The sequence below is a fragment of the Cyprinodon variegatus genome, unplaced genomic scaffold, assembly GCF_000732505.1.
Source record: "Cyprinodon variegatus isolate N-32 unplaced genomic scaffold, C_variegatus-1.0 Scaffold661, whole genome shotgun sequence".
Classification (NCBI taxonomy): Eukaryota; Metazoa; Chordata; class Actinopteri; order Cyprinodontiformes; family Cyprinodontidae; genus Cyprinodon; species Cyprinodon variegatus.
Window position 1 is genome coordinate 100,417 of NW_015151114.1, and position 21,491 is coordinate 121,907.

The 21,491-nt window shown below is 35.4% G+C and overlaps 3 protein-coding genes across 3 annotated transcripts; 1 reads left to right on the top strand and 2 right to left on the bottom strand.

Moving 5' to 3' along the window:
- Positions 1–1,991: 1,991 nt before the first annotated feature.
- On the bottom strand, positions 1,992–6,752 carry plekhj1 (pleckstrin homology domain containing J1). Its single transcript, XM_015393875.1, has 6 exons — positions 6,428–6,752; positions 6,215–6,282; positions 6,039–6,105; positions 4,897–4,987; positions 4,668–4,731; positions 1,992–3,554 (listed from the first exon to the last, which is right to left on the bottom strand). The coding sequence occupies exons 1-6, from the start codon at positions 6,519–6,521 to the stop codon at positions 3,462–3,464; spliced, it is 477 nt and encodes a 158-aa protein (XP_015249361.1). The 5' UTR covers positions 6,522–6,752; the 3' UTR covers positions 1,992–3,461.
- Positions 6,753–8,006: 1,254 nt separating this feature from the next.
- On the top strand, positions 8,007–13,394 carry sf3a2 (splicing factor 3a subunit 2). The gene is made up of 8 exons (XM_015393872.1): positions 8,007–8,082; positions 9,641–9,910; positions 10,036–10,082; positions 10,575–10,684; positions 10,795–10,844; positions 12,342–12,482; positions 12,789–12,857; positions 12,944–13,394. Exons 2-8 carry the CDS (start codon positions 9,713–9,715, stop codon positions 13,211–13,213), a joined length of 885 nt encoding a protein of 294 aa, XP_015249358.1. The 5' UTR covers positions 8,007–8,082; positions 9,641–9,712; the 3' UTR covers positions 13,214–13,394.
- Positions 13,395–14,872: 1,478 nt separating this feature from the next.
- Positions 14,873–18,305, bottom strand: LOC107096957 (nucleolin-like). Its single transcript, XM_015393879.1, has 5 exons — positions 18,274–18,305; positions 18,122–18,197; positions 17,916–18,050; positions 15,637–15,734; positions 14,873–15,532 (listed from the first exon to the last, which is right to left on the bottom strand). Exons 4-5 carry the CDS (start codon positions 15,664–15,666, stop codon positions 15,194–15,196), a joined length of 369 nt encoding a protein of 122 aa, XP_015249365.1. The 5' UTR covers positions 15,667–15,734; positions 17,916–18,050; positions 18,122–18,197; positions 18,274–18,305; the 3' UTR covers positions 14,873–15,193.
- Positions 18,306–21,491: the final 3,186 nt, after the last annotated feature.

Consider the following 21,491-nt stretch of genomic DNA (forward strand, 5'->3'; position numbering starts at 1 on the left):
GATTCTGAGATTAAATACAGGATTCTGAGATTAAAGTCCGAATTCTGAGAAAAAAGTCAAAATTCTGACTTTTTTCTCATGTTATACTGAAATAAAATTAAAAAATCAGTTAACTTTCTTTTTTTTTTCAGTAGCCCTAATGCTCTTCCGTATGTAACAGCAATGAGGATTCTTTAAGTTTATAGTTTCAAATAAGAAGGCTCAGTCTGAAAGACTATCACAGAGACTCTTACAAAGTACAGAAAATAAAATGCCACTTATACACAGTAATAACTGTCATATTTTAAATTAAATATTAATTTGCTTTTTTAGGGACAAGTAAATAACAGTGCACCTTGATCAATGCAGGAGCGTTTTTTGCTAACTTCAGTCTGTATCAATCCTGGAGGGGTTACAGCTGATTAACTGAATAATGATGGTAAGAAAAACACAAACACATTACTATAAATTAATAGAAACTAAATTTTTATTTATTAATGCATGTGAATATTATCAATCATCCAAGTCCCAGTAATTAGCATACAAGGGTTCCAGCTTTCCCGCATCCATAACCAGTTTGGGAGCTGCTGCATTTATGTCAAGGAGTCACATCCAAATTCAAATAAAGACCAACCATTCCCCCAGGTCATTTGATGTCAGTTGTTGTCTGTTTCACCTGAATCCTGATTGGATAATTTTTGTAATTTCTTTGGAATGAGTTTTAATGCAGGTTAATAAATGCTGGAAAACTGACTGGAATGATTGAGATTATACCTTCAGGCATGAATAAATTACATTTCCTAACAGCTGTGATACAGAAACTAATAATAAAAAAAAATGAATTTGACTGTTCTCCAAGAGTCACGCTGACTTTAGCTGGTAAGAAAAAAAAAGATGAAAGACATTAATTGAAAGCAGAGGCTTGTCAGGATCTGCGACCAGACACCATTTATGCCCACAGCCATTTAACCCGTTTCATTTCACTTTGGGATTACCGGTAATGTTTTTTTTTTTTTTTAACTGAATTGTATATAATAGTGAGAGTCTAAATATAATATAAATTACATCCAACAGCATGCTAGATCACCTTACTTTCACATACAAAGAAAAATATGCAGGATTCTCCACTGTAAATGTAAAATTGTGATCTCATGGTCTTTGGAAAAAATGTCGGAGCTCTTTCAGATTGAATCGATAACTTCTCACTTTTCCATTTAACCTTTCCATCAGATCATAGCCGGTATCTTGTTCCCGCTGCTGAAAAGCATCTCCAAAGCATGCTGCTCACAACATGGTTCACCATGGAAAGATTTTGTACATGCCCTTGTATATTATTATTTAATTTTGCTTGTGGAAAATAGTTTGGATTCATTTGAAAGGAGCACCATCTTCACATCTCTGACACATCCACTATGTTATAACAAAACCAGATAAGTCTGTGTTTGATAGTTCTGTTGACAGATTCTCATACCTGAGTTGTGAATCTCCACGGGTTAACCGGACTGGTTCTCTAATAAACGCTCATTGTTGTAAAGCCCATCAGTTTAGGTGGATAACAATGTCTTGGTAGGATTATGGTTATACTTCACTAGTATTTTCAGACAACGGACTAAAGGTTCTCCACATCTTTATCTCCAACATGTCAGGCACTTTTATTGCACTTTGTAGTTTGCTCACTAATTTTCACAAATCTGAGGGTTTGACTTCAACAGTTTGACTGAGGTTAAATTAAATTGAATCCTTTCTACACCTCCCCTATTTCTATTTGTGTAATGCTTTGAAAAACATGGATCATCTTCCTTTTCCGTCATAATGAACATTATTTTATCCATAAAATCTCAAAGTGAAACATGTAGTTAAAACAATAAGCAAAAAAAACCCCATAAAAAGTAAAGATTGTGCAATGTAGTGTAATTTGTATGAACATGGTTATTTGTTTTATTTTTTGTACAGATGTGGGACATTTCATGAGCTTAGATTTTTTTTTTATTTTGAAGCAGTAAGACAATTTTTCATAAGGCAGTCTTATCAGAGCATTTTATGGGTTTCTGTGTAATAAAACCAAGGTGATAGATCACACAGTTTGGTTGTTTGTGACGTCAGAAGAAGGCTGTGCTGCCCAAAACTTAGATTAATATAAAAACACACATATCAGCTTATTTATTTTGCTGAATACATTCTTTTTTTTCAGGTCAACAACTGGTTGTCATTTTTAATATTTTTTTTGTTATAAATTTATTTAATTTTACAATTCCCTAGTAATTAACCAAAGCAGTTACTACGGTGACTTAGGTTGGTCTATTTTCATCTATTGTGATGTCTGAAGAAGGCTGCATGAACACGACTATAAAGCTGCAACCGTGAAACATTTTCTCTTTCAAAATGGCTGCATGAACCTGTTATTAATTACTTTATTGGTCTAAAAAGAAAAATACCAGCGAAACAAGTTACTGTAAAGCAGTTCTAAAAGAAATTAAATGTGCAAAAGTTTAAAAAGAACATACATTCAGTGACAAGTGCTGTGACTCCTGACAAACAGCATAGATAATCCATTCACTTGTATGATACAAAAAAAACCCAGTGGAAACTCATAACTGAAGATAAAAAAAATACTTCCAATGATGATTCACTGCAACTTTAAAAGTGGTGTTATAATATTTAAGTGTCCATGTCAGGAATCATGTCTTTTTTAAATGGTCCAATAACTTAGCTAAAATAATCTGATTCACAGTGACAGAAAAACTTAGATTAGATTCAAGTAAATCACTGAAATTCTAATAAAAAAAAAAACAAACTAATACAATACATTTCCAGTGATGTGTGCAGGGAAAACAAAAAAGTTTTAAAAAATTTAAATGTTGCATGCATAGTGCATGCACTTAGAACAGCTAATAAAAAAAAAAAAAAAAAACACTCTTCAAAATAAGAGAAGATGGTTTGGCCCAGCAGATTAAGGGCCTACAAACAGTAATAGAAGTACAGTTTATAGAGCAAGATATTGATGATTAAGAACAGAGTTTGTTAGGCTTCTTCCAAATTTGCTTGGATTTACATTACATCAGATGTGCTGAAATAAACTGTAATAAAACACAAAAATGCTCACGAAATGAATGCAGGATTCCCATCTTGAAAGTAATATCACATTTTCTGCATGTACAATATTTCATTAAAAAAAAAGTACAAACAGATTAAAACAAAAGAGGAGATCTGAAAATCCAGCAGTAACTAATGCATAAAATATCCTGAACTAACAGTAACATAGACCAACATTATCTAGAATGAATGGCGGCAGAGCAACAGTTATACAAGTTATAACTTATGTTGCTTTAAGGAGGCCCTGTAATAACTTGTATGTTTAAAGCCAAGTTATACAAACCAGTGTAAGTGGATACAGTCGATTGATAGAAACGTTGTTGTTGTTTTTAGGTGAATTGAAGTTTGGAATGGGTGACTGAAAAAAAAAATCATCTGAGCATCCTGGTTTACAGTGAGGATGTATCTCTGGCCATGAGCTGTGAGCCACTGTTAACCTGGAAGCGAGTTTCCTCAGATATTCCATATTGCTCCAAAGGATCCTGTTTGGGAAACAGACTGTGAATACAGGACAGGCTAATAACTTTTATTACTGAGAAAAACAAATTATTTACCAAAACAGTAAAGACGAGAACATTTAAAAGCAGAGTTTGACTGTTTTTTAAGGCTGATATCGCTCATTTTCACATTAGTCTAACTAGTCCTCAATATGTGTTTTAGCCACTTTTTCAAGTTGGTGTTACTTTTTCTTCCTCCATTTACATGTAAAGACAACACAATAATAAATGTTTCAAAAGTCTAAATGTAAACAAAAAGGAAACATGTATAAACTATCAAACACAACATTAACAATAAATTACAAACGGAAATATTGCAAGGTACGACTGCTGAATGCACTAATCAATCGATGAAGGCATGCACACATCATACGAACCTTCTGCGGGCCAAAATATTGGTCTATTTCTACTTAAACCATTTTAACAATTTTTTTTTTCCTGTTTGCAGTTCTGACAGTTTGTATGTCATTAAATTAGTGCCATATGTAGTGCCTTAAAATCTTTATTTATAAAATGTTTCTTTTGTGTCTGCATCTTTTTGATGGGGAGAAATAACCTGCTATGCTTGGCTTTTATTATACGCAAGCAAAAATATATAGATGTTTCTTCAACTTGCAGAACTTTCTACACTTGAGGCCAAGTCCCACTCTTTCTAAAATTCAGAAAAAAGGCACTTTTGTTTGCACCCATACTGCTTTAAAGACAACTATTGTAACAACTTTCAAAGTTTCAGGGAAATGCTCCAAGATTAAATGTAAAGCTCTGTATGTTCCTACATTTAATCAGATGATTGTCTTTGAAGATGCATTTCCAATAGAACATACCTTACCATACTTTGACATGGATATGAATGCAAAAAATAGTAATAGTAAGAAGAACGTAGATGACATGGTGAATAGAGATAAAAAGGAATGTAGAGAAGGAAAATGGAAAGAAACAAAATAATTACTGTTCCATGAGAAATATGAGGATGAGGAACAGAAGAGAGATGGTAAAAGAAGAAAGGAGGAAGATAATAGTTACTGGAATGAGAAAAAGATTTTGAAAGATGAGGTGAATGAGAGGAAGATGAAGATCATCGGTGGTTGAGTATCCTACCTTTCCGGTCAGTCTGTGGATTTCAGTTCTATAGAATATAAGGTTCCTCCTCATGAACTCGTAGCTGCAACAAAAGACATATCAATTAGCTGATTATATTAGAGCTTTAAACTATAATAGTTTCAAAACAAATATTAAAAAAAACTCATATGAAGCTTAGTAATAGGATCATCCAGAATTATGTAAACCACAACTGTATAATGTTAAAATGAAGAGGTGTAAGCCCTACCTTGCTTTGATAATGGAGTCTATCCACTCCTTACATTGCTCTTCAGAGTCGCACTCGAACAAATATTTCCTCTCCGCATCATCTAGAAATGCTGGGAGAAGAACATCCACCGGGTTTATAATGCACTCAAAATATAAAGGAGTTATGGTTATTAGACTTTGCTCATATGTGGATGTTAGCAGAACAGAACCGTTAAATTCAACGGAACAGACCACAAAGACACTGAATATATCCCATTCTACTATTTTTTTAAACAGTGGTATATTTAATTGCTGCTAAGTAATAGGCAACTTTTTCAGTGGTGTCAAAAGTACAAACATTCGTTACTGAAGTAGAAGTATAGATACTGCAGTTTAAAAACACTGGTAAAAGTTGAAGTATAAACTTGACCTCTTTACTAAAGTAAAAGTGAAAAAGTATGTGCTCCAAAAACTACTTAAAGTATAAAGTAAGCTTAAAAAAAAACAGCCAGATGCCAGATTTTTCGACTATTTCGAAAATTTCTTTAAAGGATGAGGGAGGTCCTGTTGGTCTTCATCTCCCGTTACGCTCTTGCCTGTGTCCGTCCTTTCAGACATGCATCTCATGCATGTCTGCTGCTCTGTCATGTCTGCTTGCTCCAGTAAGGCTTCACTTTTTCACTTTTCACAAAACAAGTTTGTACTTTTTACACAGCTTTGTTCACATCTCAAGTTTAAACTGTCTTATTTAGAAGTTTGCATTTTGTGTTTAATATAATATTTTAAAACATAGTTGAACAACTTTCATTGTTGTAAAAACCGATCGTATTGAAATTAATCGATTTAGAACCTTATGAATCAAAAGTGAATCGATTCAGGACTTAGGCGAAAATACCCAGCCCTAGCCAACACTGAATGTAAATAAACAGGTTTTTATTATTATTATTATTATTATCATCTCAGAACAAGTTATTATTGCTTTTGCAAATACTGAATTATTGCATTTACAGTTCTTTGTAAAAAAAAAAAAAAAAAGTTTACACATTTCTAAGGATATAAAATCTCATCCTTACATTAAGAAATTAAAATTATTATTTCAACCGAAGCAAACAAAGTTTGGCTGTAATGTCTGATGTCCTTTCCTGGACTGAGTGTAAATCTGTGTTTCTGTCAGTATCTCACCAACAGAGAAGATCTGAGTGTCCTCTCTCTCTACACGACACTGTTCCAACAGCAAAGCCCCAACTGGCTGCAGATTAAACAAACAATTAATACACATGAAACTGATCAAACTGTCTCCCAAAGTGAGAGCTTATAGCTGATATGTCAAAAAAGAGGAAATGTCAACTCCAACTGACCTCCTCTTCATCAGTCCGGAAGTAAAACAGAAAGTTAACTACGAGTTTCACCAGCCTCCTCTTGACAACTATACATGAAAAATACACACACGAGAAAACACCCTGTCAAACTGTACAATTAAAATGGAGCCAATGAGTGGCGAGAATTAAAACGGTAAAGGAGTAAACTAGAGGTAAAGTAGTGGAGTCAGGAGGAAAGCAGCGGTGTTTTACCGTCTCCTTTCTTGGGACCTCGCATTCCCAGTTCAGCTGCCATCTCTGACGGTTGGCGGCTCAAACAGACCAGCTCCTTCTCGTTGAAACGCATATCGATCAGTGAAGTGGGTGGAGGAGCTTTCTTTGGTTACGAGTGGGCCGTTTTACTCACTAAAAACATTTCACAAAAGTTATCTGATGAAAATGGCGAGGTGATGTCGGTATTTATCATGCCGAGTTCGATGCTTCCTTAAGGGATGTCCTCGCGCTGTGACGGACGAGTCATGTCTATAGAGTGGTTGTCTACTGTTGGCACACCGCCCCTTTAAGGTAGCTACACACCGGATTAAAAAAAAAAATCTCACTGCGCAGTGCATTTCTGGTCATTATTGGAGGTTGTAAAACAACCCGAAGGCCTCATTACCGCCATCTAGTGGGTTGATGTTTGTACAACATAAAATTAGAACGTCAACGTTCTAATATTTTATTTTGGAAAGTTTCAAATAAAACTGGAATTGAGAAAAAATTTCCACCAATACTTGTTTAAAATATGATAATTAATTTATAATATAATATAAATAATTATTTTTAATAATAAAAAAGGAAACATATTTTAAATTCCCTTTTAAATGTGTTAATATATGATTTTAATTTAAATTGTTAAGAAAACGCTTAACAATTTAAATCACTTCTTGAAATAAGACTTGTCATAAGTACAATGGCTCTCAAGTGCAAACCACATAGACAAATCTTTAAACAAAGATGCAAAATAAAAAAAACACAACAGAATATTGAAAACCAAAATAACATATTCCAAACACACAATAACATTAACTTAAAAAAACATGCAACATATTCAGAAACACAACAATTTATATAAAAAAAAAGATGGAAAAAATCCAACAACATACTCAAAAATGCAAAAAGCTGGAAGTCACTCTGCAATTTTTGTTTAAATGTTGAATGAGCAACCAAAAGCAGAATTACTTCAGGTTTAAAAGCTAAGTGGTGCCATCATCCAAACAGCGAGGTCTTAACTTTCCCACTAATATATATCCCTCTTTCAGTAGGTTAATGTCATTGTGTTTTTTTTTATATAGTTTGGTTTTGAATATGTTTATTTTTTTATTTATGTTCAGTTAAGGATTTGTTGATGTGGTTTGCACTTCAGGGCCAGAGTACTAAGGTCCAAGTTGGACTTAATGATAAAGACAGTCAAAGATGGTGGGAGTAAAATTACTATGTACACAGGTATAATCACATGGAGTGTCTGCAAGCTTAAATTTATTATTATGTTCAAAAACATATGGACATATTCTATTACTATGATTAATGTGTAAACATCCATCCATTCATCTGGTGTGAGGGGTGAAAACAGTTTCCACAAATTCTAAGGCAGGCTGCTGTTCATGTTCTGTTAATATAGTTTTAAAAAATTCATTTAATTTTGATCAGTCTTAAGAATTTCCCATTTAGATTGTATAAATGCAACACAAAAATAAAATAATTCAATATAATGTCAAATGAAACAAACAAAACACTAACAGGCTGCAATTTGCTCCCAGTCACTAGGCGGCGATATTTCAGTCATCCACTGTTAAAAACAGCTAACGTTAAGCTAGCTGGCAGGAGAGCTAGCTTAACACTTCTGCGAGCACCTCGCGTATACGTGGGTAAGTGCTTTTTTGCTTTTGTATCGTTATATATGTCGGTGATGTTTTATTCTGATGTATAATTTATTGATTATATAAATATAAATGTTTTGTTTTATTTCTAATATGAGCAGGGATGCTATTAGGCAAACGTTCCTCGTACGTGCTAACACTGTTAGCTTAGCATTGGGTTTCTTACAACGTAATCTCTAAACTACCAAACAGCGAAACATCTTTTGAAGGGGATCTTTCGGTGTGGGATTGTGCTAAATTAGTTTATATTTTTTATGTGCTATGATTGACATTTGCAAAATGTATTTGACGAATTTATTGCATTGAGACACGTGAACTGCTACCCTTAGTCACACCAACACTGTAGTTTTGTAGCAAACTAGCTCCTAAAATGCTAACTTCCCTCAGAAATCATATTTTTGCTTTGTACATGCTTTTCTATGCACGGGTTTAAGTATATATGGTGCAATGATCAGGGACCTTTGGGTGTGATTTAATATATATCTCTCTGATCACAAAAGTTTAAAAAGCTCTGATCTGACACCGACTTCTTTTGTAATTGTAATAAATTGATACTTGTGTTTTATGTAGGAAAGTATTCAGATTTTAAAGCTCAATTGAAAAGAAGATATTCTGAAATAGCATCAAAAGAACTTTCAAATAAAGGCAACAACATGTTAGCAGTTGAAAAGAGAAAAAAAGTAATATGAAAATTCATGTCAACATGATAGAACAATAGTCAAAATGCTAGTTCTCATCCAAAGTCCTTGGCCAGATGTGAAAAAAACCACACTACAAAGGGTATACAGTAAATTAATACATAGTGAAAACATTCAGGGCATGCATTTAACATATTTGTAGCAGAAGCAGCAAGACAGTAATAAGAAAAAACAAGCAGTATGAATGCATAACGGCACATTTGTTAGAATAGATGCAGCAGCAAGATAGAGGGTTATCAGCAATTCATTATAGACATAAACAATGTTAAAGAACACTTTTTAGTAAGGGCACATTTTAACATCCTAAAGCAGTAGTCATTAAACAAAAGAAAAACAGCAATGTAGAAATTGCACGAAAGAACATGCAAGTCAAGGAGGCAGCAGCTCAGTTCTGGCGGGTCAATCCCTCAAACTTATGTTGTAATGCCATTATATTATTTAAAGATAGAGGAGTCTAAATGAATACAAGCTATTTTCCTGAGCAGTATTATGCAGTCTTTTCTACATATTCCTCTTGCGAGGCAAAACAATCTTTCTTCTATCTTGTTTTTTTTTTTTTTACATGATTTAAAGGAAAGGGGCTGGGTCATCTGGTATTTGGGCATTTGATAGTGTTGGTGATGCCGAGCAAAATTATGGGATGTTTCAATAGAAGCAGAAAAGCAATTGTGGGACAGGTAGTCTCCATGTCAAAAGGGTAGGGAAATATATACTTGTCAATATCCTCAAAGAGCCATTAAATCAATATTGGTATCAAAATATTGAGTAGCCAAATTTGTATTTCAGTGCATCTCTGTAATATTCTATATTAACCAGTCTGCCTTGTTGTTTGTTTTTTTCCTTATAAGTAAAAACAGGAGTCTTTCCAGTTTTGACTGGAGGTGTTCTGTCCAAGTGGTTGAGTCCATCCAGTCACAAAGATGGATTTCCAGCACCGAGCAGGAGGGAAAACAGGCAGCGGTGGGGTGGCCTCTTCGTCTGAGAGCAACCGTGACAGGCGGGAGCGCTTACGTCAGTTGGCCCTGGAGACCATCGACATTAACAAAGACCCCTATTTTATGAAGAATCATTTAGGATCATATGAGTGCAAACTCTGTCTGACACTTCACAACAATGAGGTAAGAAGGCACGGGCTCAACCAGCTCATGTGGTGTTTTAGATTTAAAGTTATACTTCCAGATATCTCTGCAGGGTTCTTGTTTAAAAAACAAAAATGGCTAAAAGTTTCTCTCTTGTGTTACAGGGCAGCTACTTGGCTCACACACAAGGAAAGAAGCATCAGACTAACCTGTGAGCACCTCGCTTATATTTCTTATTGATTATATATATATATATATATTTCACATTTCAAGGATTTGATAGAATACATTTTACATTTTTGAAGGAGTGATCAGAAGGAGTTGTGTGGCCGCATAGTCTCCTATAACACAACATTAAACCTAATAACAGCATGCTACCCCATGTTCTACCTATCTATTTACTACTCTTTGAGTCTCTTATCCAGTATACTATATAAACAATGTATCATTTATCATTTTATTTGCTGTAGTCTATATTGAAGATCCTGTTTCTTTGCATAAAATTCTGTAATATAATAGTTGGCAGATTAACATGTTGATAACGATGGTTCTGTTGCTGTAGAACCTGTATTATTTTGTCTGTGAATCAGACACCAGTATGTTGCTGTTTAACTGAGGTTCACAGCAAAGGGTTTTTCAATTCATCTGTCCTCACCCAACATGTCGGGTTTGTCCTTTGACTTGTTAACCTTTTGCGTTTCAGAGCTCGGAGAGCAGCCAAAGAGGCGAAGGAAGCTCCTGCTCAGCCAGCCCCAGCCAAAGTAAAAGTTGAGGTCAAGAAGTTTGTCAAAATCGGTCGACCAGGATACAAAGGTAGGCCTTGTTGTGCCAGAAACAAATCAATTATGATTGGGTTTATCACGATTCTTTTATATTCTGTTAAGGTAATGATTTCTGTGTGCTTTGTCTCTTTATTCTTTTAGTGACAAAGCAGAGGGACCCAGAGATTGGTCAGCAGTCTTTACTGTTCCAGGTAAAAGCTAATATAAACAAATTGTGGATTCCTGAACTAAACCCCTTTTTTATGGGCTAAAAAGTATATGTTTAAAAATTGATCAAATATTTTCCATAGGAATATAGAAAAATGAGACATAGCTATCTGACCGGCTGAAAGAACCATACTTAATAAAGACTAAAGACGAATAAAACAGATAAGTTTGGCTGTTTTGAAATGTTTTCAGCGCTTAAAGAGCCAAATGAGCATCCAAACTAAAGTAGATATTATTAAAGCAAAATGTTTGTACATTTTTGGTTGGGAAGCTGCAAGTAGCAAATTTGTAAAATAGCCGACTGCAGATAATGGATCAAACTGCTTTATTAACTAATATATCCTTGTTAGATTAGGTTTGCTCTTTAAAGAGAAGAAAAAGCAAAAGTTCTAATATTCTTCCACAGTGTACATATATACCCAGCCCCAAATATATGTGTCTAGTTTACTCTGTATTTTATATTATATCTAAAACTATAATAACCAGTATTTGAATTTTGTTACTTTTAGTGATAAAAATGTTTTTAATTCTGTATCTTTGATAAAAAAGCATGGGATTTTTACATGAATACACAATACTGTGCTGAGTCTACTCATTAATATTTTACAATAAGACTTTTTTATTTGCTTGATTCCTAAAATGAAAATTGAGAAACATTTCTTTATCATGGCTTCTTCTGTTGAGTGTATGCTTAATAAAACACTCATCGGTCTGCACTTTTCTTCTGTCCAATAATTAATTAATCTGTTCACTAGTGATGGTCTAGCAACGCTGATACGTCGGCGTATGTGTTGAGCTAATAAAACAAAACCCTCTTTCAGTGTGCGTATCGTTTCAAGAAAGTCTGGTGACTGATACAGGAGCTGTTTCGAACTGACTCCCCAAACTGTGTAAATAAGCCCACCTGTCGACGGAACGCATCTGCCTAAAAAATCTCAATATCTAATTTTTAATTATCTCATGTCACCGTTCCTCTCAGTTATCACTCAAGTCATCTGTATTTAAATTGAATTCAAATGGACCCTTAGTTTACTGTACTTATGTTTTTTTAAATACTAGTCCACAAGCATCCTCATTCACATGTTCACCCAAATTTTCATGTTATGATATATGTTCACATTATGTATTTACTGCATCTAAAAATATATTTTTATATAAATGAAGATACAAAACAACACAATATAACTTATATTATATTATAACTCAAATTAGTGTCAGTTTAGTCTGTTCATTGGGCTGCATGTAGGGATTTTGAGAGTCCAGCTGGTATCAGTATTGAGTGACATAGTATCAATACAGTCTTATATGTTGAAACGCTTCACGGTGCCTTATCAACTCATCACTGCTGTTTACTGTTGAAATGAGAAAAGCTGCTTTCTGATCCAGGTGTCACGAACATTACTTCATCGCATTCGCAGCCAATCAGGTCCGACTCTGTGTGTGGGTAACCTTCACCTTTATGTTGTATCTGCCTTGATCAGATCGATTATCCGGAGATAGCAGAAGGAATCGGACCCAGGCACCGTTTCATGTCTGCTTATGAACAGCGCATTGAGCCTCCTGATCGTCGCTGGCAGTACCTGCTGTTCGCTGCTGAACCTTATGAAACTATTGCTTTCAAGGTAAGTGAATATTTCACTGTGTAAAGCCTGTATGTTTGTAATATTCTAAACCTGACGTTGTGCAGAAGACAAGTTCCTCCTTTCTTCATTCTGAGATGCTGTTTAGTTTTTTTCAGGCTTTAGCTTGATAGGAACATTTCTAGTAAATTTATAATGAACCTTTGTATTTATATTTTAAATACAATTGATAAAAAGATAAAACAGAAACAATGAAGTTTAGATACCATGTATGGAATTAGAAAATGTGTAGGAACTATTTCTATATACAAATGGCATCAACATTACATGAGATCTTTGCTTTTTCAGGTCCCCAGTAGGGAAATAGATAAGGCAGAAAACCGTTTCTGGACCCACTGGAACAAAGAAACTAAACAGGTTCTGATTTACAACCAGCCATGGAAATGTCTCTAATCTTATGGAAGTATGTGTTTACACAATGTGTTTTTTTTTTTTGTCTACAGTTTTTCTTGCAGTTCCACTTCAAAATGGAGAAGATGATCTCCCAGTCCAGCGGTCCACCACCTCCTGTTGGCATGAAGCACCAACCTCAACTCATGACAGGACCAGGATCCCGGCCACCAAATGACAGTCTGCCCCCACCACCAGGAGGGATGTCGGTCCCTCCTCATCCACCTGGGGCTCCGGGTGCCCCACAGATGCCCCCACAGATGCCCATGCCCCCCATGCCGATGAGGCCGCCACCTCCTGAAGGCCTAGGAATGTCTAACTAAGATTTTTTTTTTTTTTTTTTGCTTTCTCAAAAAAAGATCCAGTTTTTTCAGTCGATTCTTAGCAATTTTCCGGATCAGGCTGACATCTCCTAGTTTCATTTCCATCAACATCAGTCCATAATGTCAGCTGTAAACTTTTTTGAAAAACAATTTTTCTAAATAAATGCCACAAAAAGGTCTTCAGTTCTTTGTGCTTTTCTGTTGACATAACACTGAAAATATTACCTTTTAAGCTCAAAGTTTTTATAATATGAACTGTTCACATTTATGCTCTTTAGTAGCTCTTTTACCTAACATAACCAGTGTGGTATAACACTGAAAAACATCATTTATGTAATTCAGAAATTTCTTAGAATGAAATATAAGTCATCATTCATACTTATTATGGCTTAGATCTGATAAAAAAAATATAAGAATTATAACATATATAAAACTAATGGGAAGGTATGTACTCGATATAGAGCACCACTCTGAGTTGTGTTCTTGACTGTATTGCACCTTTCCTGTTTTTTAATCCTTATTTGTTCTCAATGCTTGGTTGCGGCTTTTTTTTTTCTTACTTCCTTAACCATAGTCTGACATTTTAGGTGATGGATCCGATTCTGAAGAAGTATTAAGAAAGGTTCTGCTGTTTTTGGAAATGTGAACATTTTCTCCTGCTGACAAATGAAACGTGCACCTTTGTTAAGCTTGTCACCAAGCTGAATCATGAAGTGATAAGACCTTTCCCTGGTAAAACATGGCACTGACTTTCAAACTTAAGGCTTTATAAAGGTAGCATTAGCATGTGAGCACAACCATAACTGGCTGTTGAAACTTGGCACTCAGGCAACCTTGATTCTGTTCCTTCTCCCCTACTGTGAGACCTTGATATCCAAAAGATTACATTTGATCTGAGGACTCATCCCTCAGCTGAAGGAATTTGACAGATGTAACTCAATTCCTGGAAACATTTGGTGGTAAGAGAAGCATTGGCCTTAGCAACAGGCCACATCCTGTCCAACTCCATAAACTCTTCAATGAGTTTCTCTTTACAATCCTCTATGGTTATGTATGTTTCACTTGTTCAACTGTTCAATCAAATGTTTTCCATTCATATCCCCATTAGGCATGTTTGCTCTAAACATCAAGCTTCTTTATCAGTTAAATTATTTTGGCTCTTTGGTGACTGCTGCAAAGTCTTCGTTGTATATATGTATATAGACAGTAATATGGACTTAAAGGTATAATGGAGGATCTTTTTTTGTGGTGGATCATCAAAATAAGTGGTCCTAATTGTCAATCATTCCGGTGATATTTTTGCGTAAGGCCGTCTTACGTGCTCGTCCCCAGTTTCACTATGTCCTCTATGTTAGACTTAACGGTCGTGAGTCTGACATTGTGAAAAAACTTCAAATCTTTTGGAAAGTAAGCTTGTATGAGTGATGCAAACAGCAACTTTTAAACATAGTGCATGAGGAGAAATGTGCTTGTGCATCCTCTCGTATGCGTTTAATAGGCGTTCAGGGTTGTGCATGCGCATTTTTTTTTTTAAAGTGGAGAGGGCAGGTATTTTTAAAAAACTTTAACATCTGGTGTCTAAAAATACTTTTAATGGTGTCATATCATTTGAAACGACGGCGGGGTAAAAAGAGCTGTTAGTCATCCTCGGTATTACGAGGAATAAGCTGTTGAATGTGTATATATCTGTGATAAACACACATGGATTTTAGATTGAAATACAGAAATTAATTAACCTTTTGATTATTTCTTGAGAATTAGATTTTGAGTTTGCAAATATCAGCTGAAACAACACTCAGTAGACTTTATACATGTGCTTAGCAGGATTTATTAGATGTCTTCTCAAAGAGGCAAGGTACAGACTTATTTCATTTTTAGCCTAATACATTAAAATAACTGAAGCAACACTGTGCTTTAAATCTTCAATGCTTACATTGATCATCTTGTGTATCTCAGAGCTAAATAAAAAATCTCAATCTTTTATTCCTCGTCTTCCAACATATTCTTTGGCTCTGTCTCGTCTCTTTCATCATCTTTGTCTGTTGCCTCTTCAGGGTCCTCTTTCTTCATCCTTCCTCTCTTGTCTTTGATTCTGTTGGCCTTGGCTTTTCTGGTCCTCCTGTCCTTTAATTTCCCGTCTCTTTGCTTTAAGAGTTTTTTCTCTGGCATCGGCCTGTTCCTGAAACCTCTTGATGTTCGTGTTGTTACTACCCTCTTTGATTTTCTTCTTTTGATCTCTTCATCATCATCCTCTTCTTCGTCTTCATCATCAAGGTCTGGCAGCCACCAAAAAATGACTTCCCACAGAGACATCTCAGGCTTTAAGGAAATAGGAAGTATGTAGCTTAGATGAGCCTATAAAGTCACGATGATGAAAAACACTCAATGCTTGATTGTAAAACCTGTAACAGAGACTAGTTTACTTCTGGCAGATGTCCTCTGTGACGTAACATCCTTGGTCGCCTCACTGTCAGCCCAGCTTCTTCCAATTCTTCTATTGTTCCCTGGCCACGTAAAGTTTCTGTAGCATTTCAAAGAATACACCTTTTATTTTTTTTATCCTACAATTCAGTGACATAATCAATGTTTCTATACACTTGTGATTAAAATCTTGAAGTCCAAGGAAAAGAGTATTCATATTTTGTGCTGATGGATCATAACCTGGTTGTGAAAATACATTAAACACCTGAGAAGAAGTAAGAGGAAGATGTAAACAGAGTAAAAGTAAATATCGGAATACGCTAATAAAAAGCTATGAAAGTTTGCAAAACCTCTAGCAAACTTCATCAGTTGGACTTTGGTAGCTGTATTAAAAGATATGTGGCAATTAGGACAAAAAACATTGAGTGGTAGACCCTGAAAAGGTGTCACCTGTGCTGAGCCAAATGTGCTGACAGGCTGTCTGTGATGAAACAAGCATATCTTTTACTCTAATTTAGGCCCTTAATGAGGCTGGCTGCAGCCCATTGATCATATGTATGCAAAGTCATAAGGACTTAAACAAGTAAAGAAGTTCTTCAAAGGCTGTCTTCTCCCATAATTCAGTCTTATCCTTTGACAATGAGTCATATGCCCTACTCCACTGCTTCCTGAAGACTTAGACACTTTGAATCTTGTATACACAGTGTATACAAATTAAAATATCAATGCATACAGCTTTCAACAGTGAATGAGCAGCTTACAGCAGTGAAATTATTAGCTATTTATAAAGTGCAGCAGTGAACAAGAATGTAGACAGTGTAGGAGAAAGGGAAAACCAGGTTAAAGTCATGGTGCAAAAAGCATTGATATGGAAAGGTTCAGGGCAGTGTAAATAAATATGGTTCAAAATGCAGTAGAACCAGGGGAGGATTTACCATTAGCCAATACTAGGCACTTGCCTAGGGCCCCAAGTTCCTGAGGGCCCCATAAAACCTTGATTGTATGGTTAATACAACTGTTCCTTATTTGTTCACATTAATTATGTTTTTGGTAAAAATCCTTGTGCTAAAATGCCATCACGATGCTTATAATATTAGTCCATTTGCTGAACAGGTTCAAAAAGGTCCAAAAAGACAACAGCAAACCATTTGAAAACAAACAATACATAGAACAGTGTTGCAGGCTTTGTGCTTTTCAGACCCCTCTCGCACTTTCAAAAAATGGAATCTAATCTAAAAGTTGCCAGATCTACCTGCTTTTTCCTGCTTCTGGTGACTTTGGCATCCAGATATAAAAGCACCAAACTCTGCTCTCCAGGACAAGTAGATTTACAACCCCACCTCCTGCTCTCCTCTCTCTTGCCTGCTGTCATGATTAATGCAGCTATTATTTCATTTTAATGAAAAATGGAGATCGTGGCTTGTCTACAGTGACGAGAAGGACTGTGTTATTTACTTTTGCCGTTGCCTTTTTGGAAACACAGGCAGGAGCAATCAGCTAACTGAGCTTAGTACTTGGAAAAAATCTTTTATTCTTTTTGAGAGCATGAAAAGCCAGCAGAATTCAAAACATAGAGGAAAACAACAAGAAGAGAACAAATAATGTATTTCTGTATCTATAAAATGGGTCTGTTTTATGTGTTGTCTTCTCAATTCAGAGGGTTCCCTTCCTGTCTTCGCCTAGGGCCCCAAATTTCCTTACTCCGCCTCTGAGTAGAGCATTGGGTTGTGTTCTATTTTAAGGGATCATGAAAAAAATCAGCCAGTGCTAATGCAGAACTGCAGGCAGCTCCTTTTTCTTTAATAACTGGAAAAACTGATTATGTGTGACCTCAGTTACCATAACGAGAATGGCCAGATAAAACTTGTTTAATCAGTTTTTCCAGTAATGAAAGACAGGAAACAAAGGAAGGATGGGATTTGGACATATAGACCATTGCAAGGGAGTCTTACATGTAATCAGGGAAAACTTTCCTGATGCCTTCCAAAACGAAACAGTACTCAGTTCCGAGCTGTTCCACTGTTGGTTCCCTGCTTGGGTTACTATTACCATGCTTTCAAACTGTAGATCAAAAAATGGACAGCCATGTTGTTTTCAGTAAAATTTCTGCTTGTTTCATTTAATCTCTTGCTCTTATTGTCTGCTGTTTGAATTTCAAACCTTAACATAAAGCCTGGTTACGATCCAGCAGCAAAAAAGGTGAATACCTCTTTTTTCTTGCCTTTTCGATATCGATCAGAGTTGTGTCCATAATCCTGCATTAATGTTTTAGTGTACTTGCCGTTAAGTCTCTGAAAGCCTGACGTGAGCACCAGAATGGTGATGGCTACAAAAAGACAGCGGTTGAGAGTGATATTCTCCCAGGGCGTCGCTACCTGAGTCAGGTTTATAGTAGGCAAGGGTTTTTCCAGGGACGCTGAAAGAAAAGATTTGAATACTTAACTTAAAAGTTTAAAGATCTTAAGAGAAAGGATAGGAGTGACTTACAAGGTTTGGCGAAGCTGGGTTCCCTGGGCAAGGTCTTAGGTTCTGATCTCGGTTGTTGAGGAACAGGAGCTACTTCCTGTCAGGGAACAACTCAATAATAAAGAATATCAGAATAAACAATTTTTGGACATGTTGCTTGTTCCAAAGCTCACCTCTCTGATTTTTCTTGACGCGAAAATTTCTGAAAAATACAAATAAAAAAACAATACATTTATATAAACATTATGGTATGAGTTAGATTATTGAAAAATGGAAATAAAATAAATATTTAAGCATACAACAATTTTATATTAATTTAACTTAAATTTTATTAAAAAAGAAATCATTAATTAAGAAGGTAAATTTAAAAGTGATGTAAAATTACAGAGTTTATTAATGCAAACATGCAGCATGAAACGGTAAAAGCAATTTTGCTTTATTTCTGAAGTGACACTATCTGATTTATTTGACTGAATTCAGGACTTTCATCATGTTTTTCCAACCCTTTTAAAAGCACTTAGTGAATTTAGGGTTGGTTTTCCTTTCCAAATACTTTTTTTTTAACTTTATAATTTTGTTTGATGACATTAATCAACTCTTAATTCATGATTATGAAATAGTCCCAGTATATTATTCTGGATACACCCCTTTGAAAATAAAATTCATTTACACAAACTCAATAATGCAACCCATTATTGCAACCCATTAATGTTAGGTCTGTTTTTTTGTGTAAATTGTCATGCAGACATACTGTATTAGTTGAACCTAAGATAGTGAATAATCTTAGTGCCATTATGTAGAACAAAGCTGTAAAATATGGAGGCATCAGAGATTCAGAGTGTGCGTTTTTGCTCTTGCCTCCACTTGTTTTGCGGATCTGTCGAACAGGTCTCTGTGGAGGATCGTCTGCCCTCGGTGGCCATAACTCCTCCTCAAATGTCTCATAGCTCTCTTCCATCCCTCCCCCTGAGAGAAAGTGAGAGACAGAAGTGGCATAAATCATGTCTTTATCACAATAATCCATCAAATCTCAGGCGTACATGTTTAACAAGATCGCAATCAGACACCAGTTTAGTTTGATGCCTTCATTTCAAAAGATCATGTTATTTATCTTGATATCTTCACTTTTACTTTCACAAAAAAATTTGGAATAAATTAGCATTCAGTTCGGCTGCATAGGCTGTCAACAAAGAAAAAGGTTAACATCTCTGCCTTGTGGGAAAAAACTGATTTTTTTTCTCCCCCTTCACATTTAAGGATGAAAAGTGTATGGCCTTCCTCTCCTACATGACATTTCTACATGGACACTGAGCTAATGTCCTTGTAGCCCTATAAATAGATGGAGCAACGCACGCCGTAAAAGACATTTAGATTAACGATGTAAAAATACATGGAAAGATCAAGTCGGATGTAAAAGTTCAACGCTGTTAGATTCAATATGTGACGACCGCCTCACAGAAATAAAGGACCTACCTGCCTTTACATTCAGTTTCCTTTGTTGGTGTCGAAGGACCTTTGTCACTGGGCTGTTGTTCCTCCACAGAGTGTTTGGGCTGTGTGACAGCCAAGCACAGGTGCAGGAGAATAAAAAAACAAAAAGTGTTGATAGAAGCTAGCTAGAATTTACCATGCCTCATATAGCTGTTAGATATGATTCTGCAAAATAAGAACAGAGACAAATATACTGCCAAGGAAAAAATGCAAAAATATTATTATTTGCCAACAAGAACTTTGCTCACTGAAGCAGTTATATCGCTTCCTCAGCCTTTATGCTTGGGAATTTGTTTAATTACCAGCAGTGTGTTAGGGGAGGACTTTACAACCCTCATAATCCAAAAAGCTATTTTTACCCACATTTAAAATACAGTGTATCTAGAACTTCAAAACCTAGTTGACCTTTTAACCTTCAAACTGTAATGTTAGAGTACCTATGTAATAGTATTTCTGTAACTATTGTCCTTAGGTTATCACTTTTCATACCTAAATTTCTGACTGCAATCTTCTGAATTTGGAAACCTTTTATCCAGTTTGTTAACTTATTAATTAAATATGATAATAAATTATATTGTATTTGTGTCGGTCAGACTTTAAATGAGGAAACTGAAACGATACAACAAATGTGTATGAAAGAGTAGGATAAGAGGTCACAATGTAAAATAGAGGAAAGAGAGGAAAGGAACCTAGAATATTTTCATAATTTTGTTTTCTTGTTTTATAATCAAACAGAACTGTACATTACACTTAAATTTCTAATCTGAAATATATGTATAAGTAAAGCACTTATTGCTTTATCCAAATAACATAAAACAACTGAACAAAAGATGTTTTTTGTATGAATCATCTGTTTTGTGAATTTTATTCAGATTTTCCATGAAAACATCAAGAGTAGCTTCTGAAATCTGTCTTTCCTGTTGTGTTTGAATAAGGAGCCACCATGGGCTCTGAAATTATCCACCATTAACTGGAAAAGCCCATGACCTGCAGCCTACAGACCTCTGGTCTAAAAATGATTTTGCTGTCATGTAGAGAATTTAACAGCAGAGAGCGCCACTCTACTACCAGACAACAAGATGAGGTCACTTTGCTTTTACATGTCTGGCATTGGTAACATTAGATCTGTGACAAAAGGAGTCAGACAATTTAAATTAAAGATTTATGCATCCATTTTTAAAAACCTTTTTACCAACAGAAGATGGTAAAAACTTTCTAATATTTCTCAAAGATTTTTCCCACCTGTTTGTTTTGTGTAGGTTTAAGGGAATAAGCTTGTAGGATGCTAGCACAACATTACCAAATGTAGCTATGACTGGGTTTGATCTGGGTTTGGTGGTTTGGGGCCATCTGTATGTGGGACAGCAGTGAAAGTGTTGGTAAACAGGAGGCTTGTGGCAATGTTTTTCTTTGTGACTCATGCATCTCCTGGCTCCCAGTTCCAGATGAATCACACATTGTTTTATCCATCCGTAATCCTAACTTGACAGTATCTTTGCAACCTTTGATGTGTGTAAAAGGATCATACAATGGAACAAATAAAGCCAAATCTGAAACATATGACTCACCTACTAGCCTATAGTAACCAGTCTAATGCAGTGTGGAAATTTTAGTTAGTATTAAGTCAGTTTAGCATTTTTATATTAATAAACTAGAAAAGCACTTGGAGATGGCAGACCTCCACCAAGCAGCAAATTTTGCCCCATATGGTGACCTACACCAATAGCTAAACATTTAATATCTGGATCATGACTTTTTGGAGTTGCTGAAGCTATAAATAGTCACTACTGCCACTCTCTGGTTTTGTGGGGAACCGATTATTTCCACCATAAATCCCTTTCTCACAATGTTAAATAATCCATTAAAAAATCCTATATCCAGATTATAATCTGGATCCTTG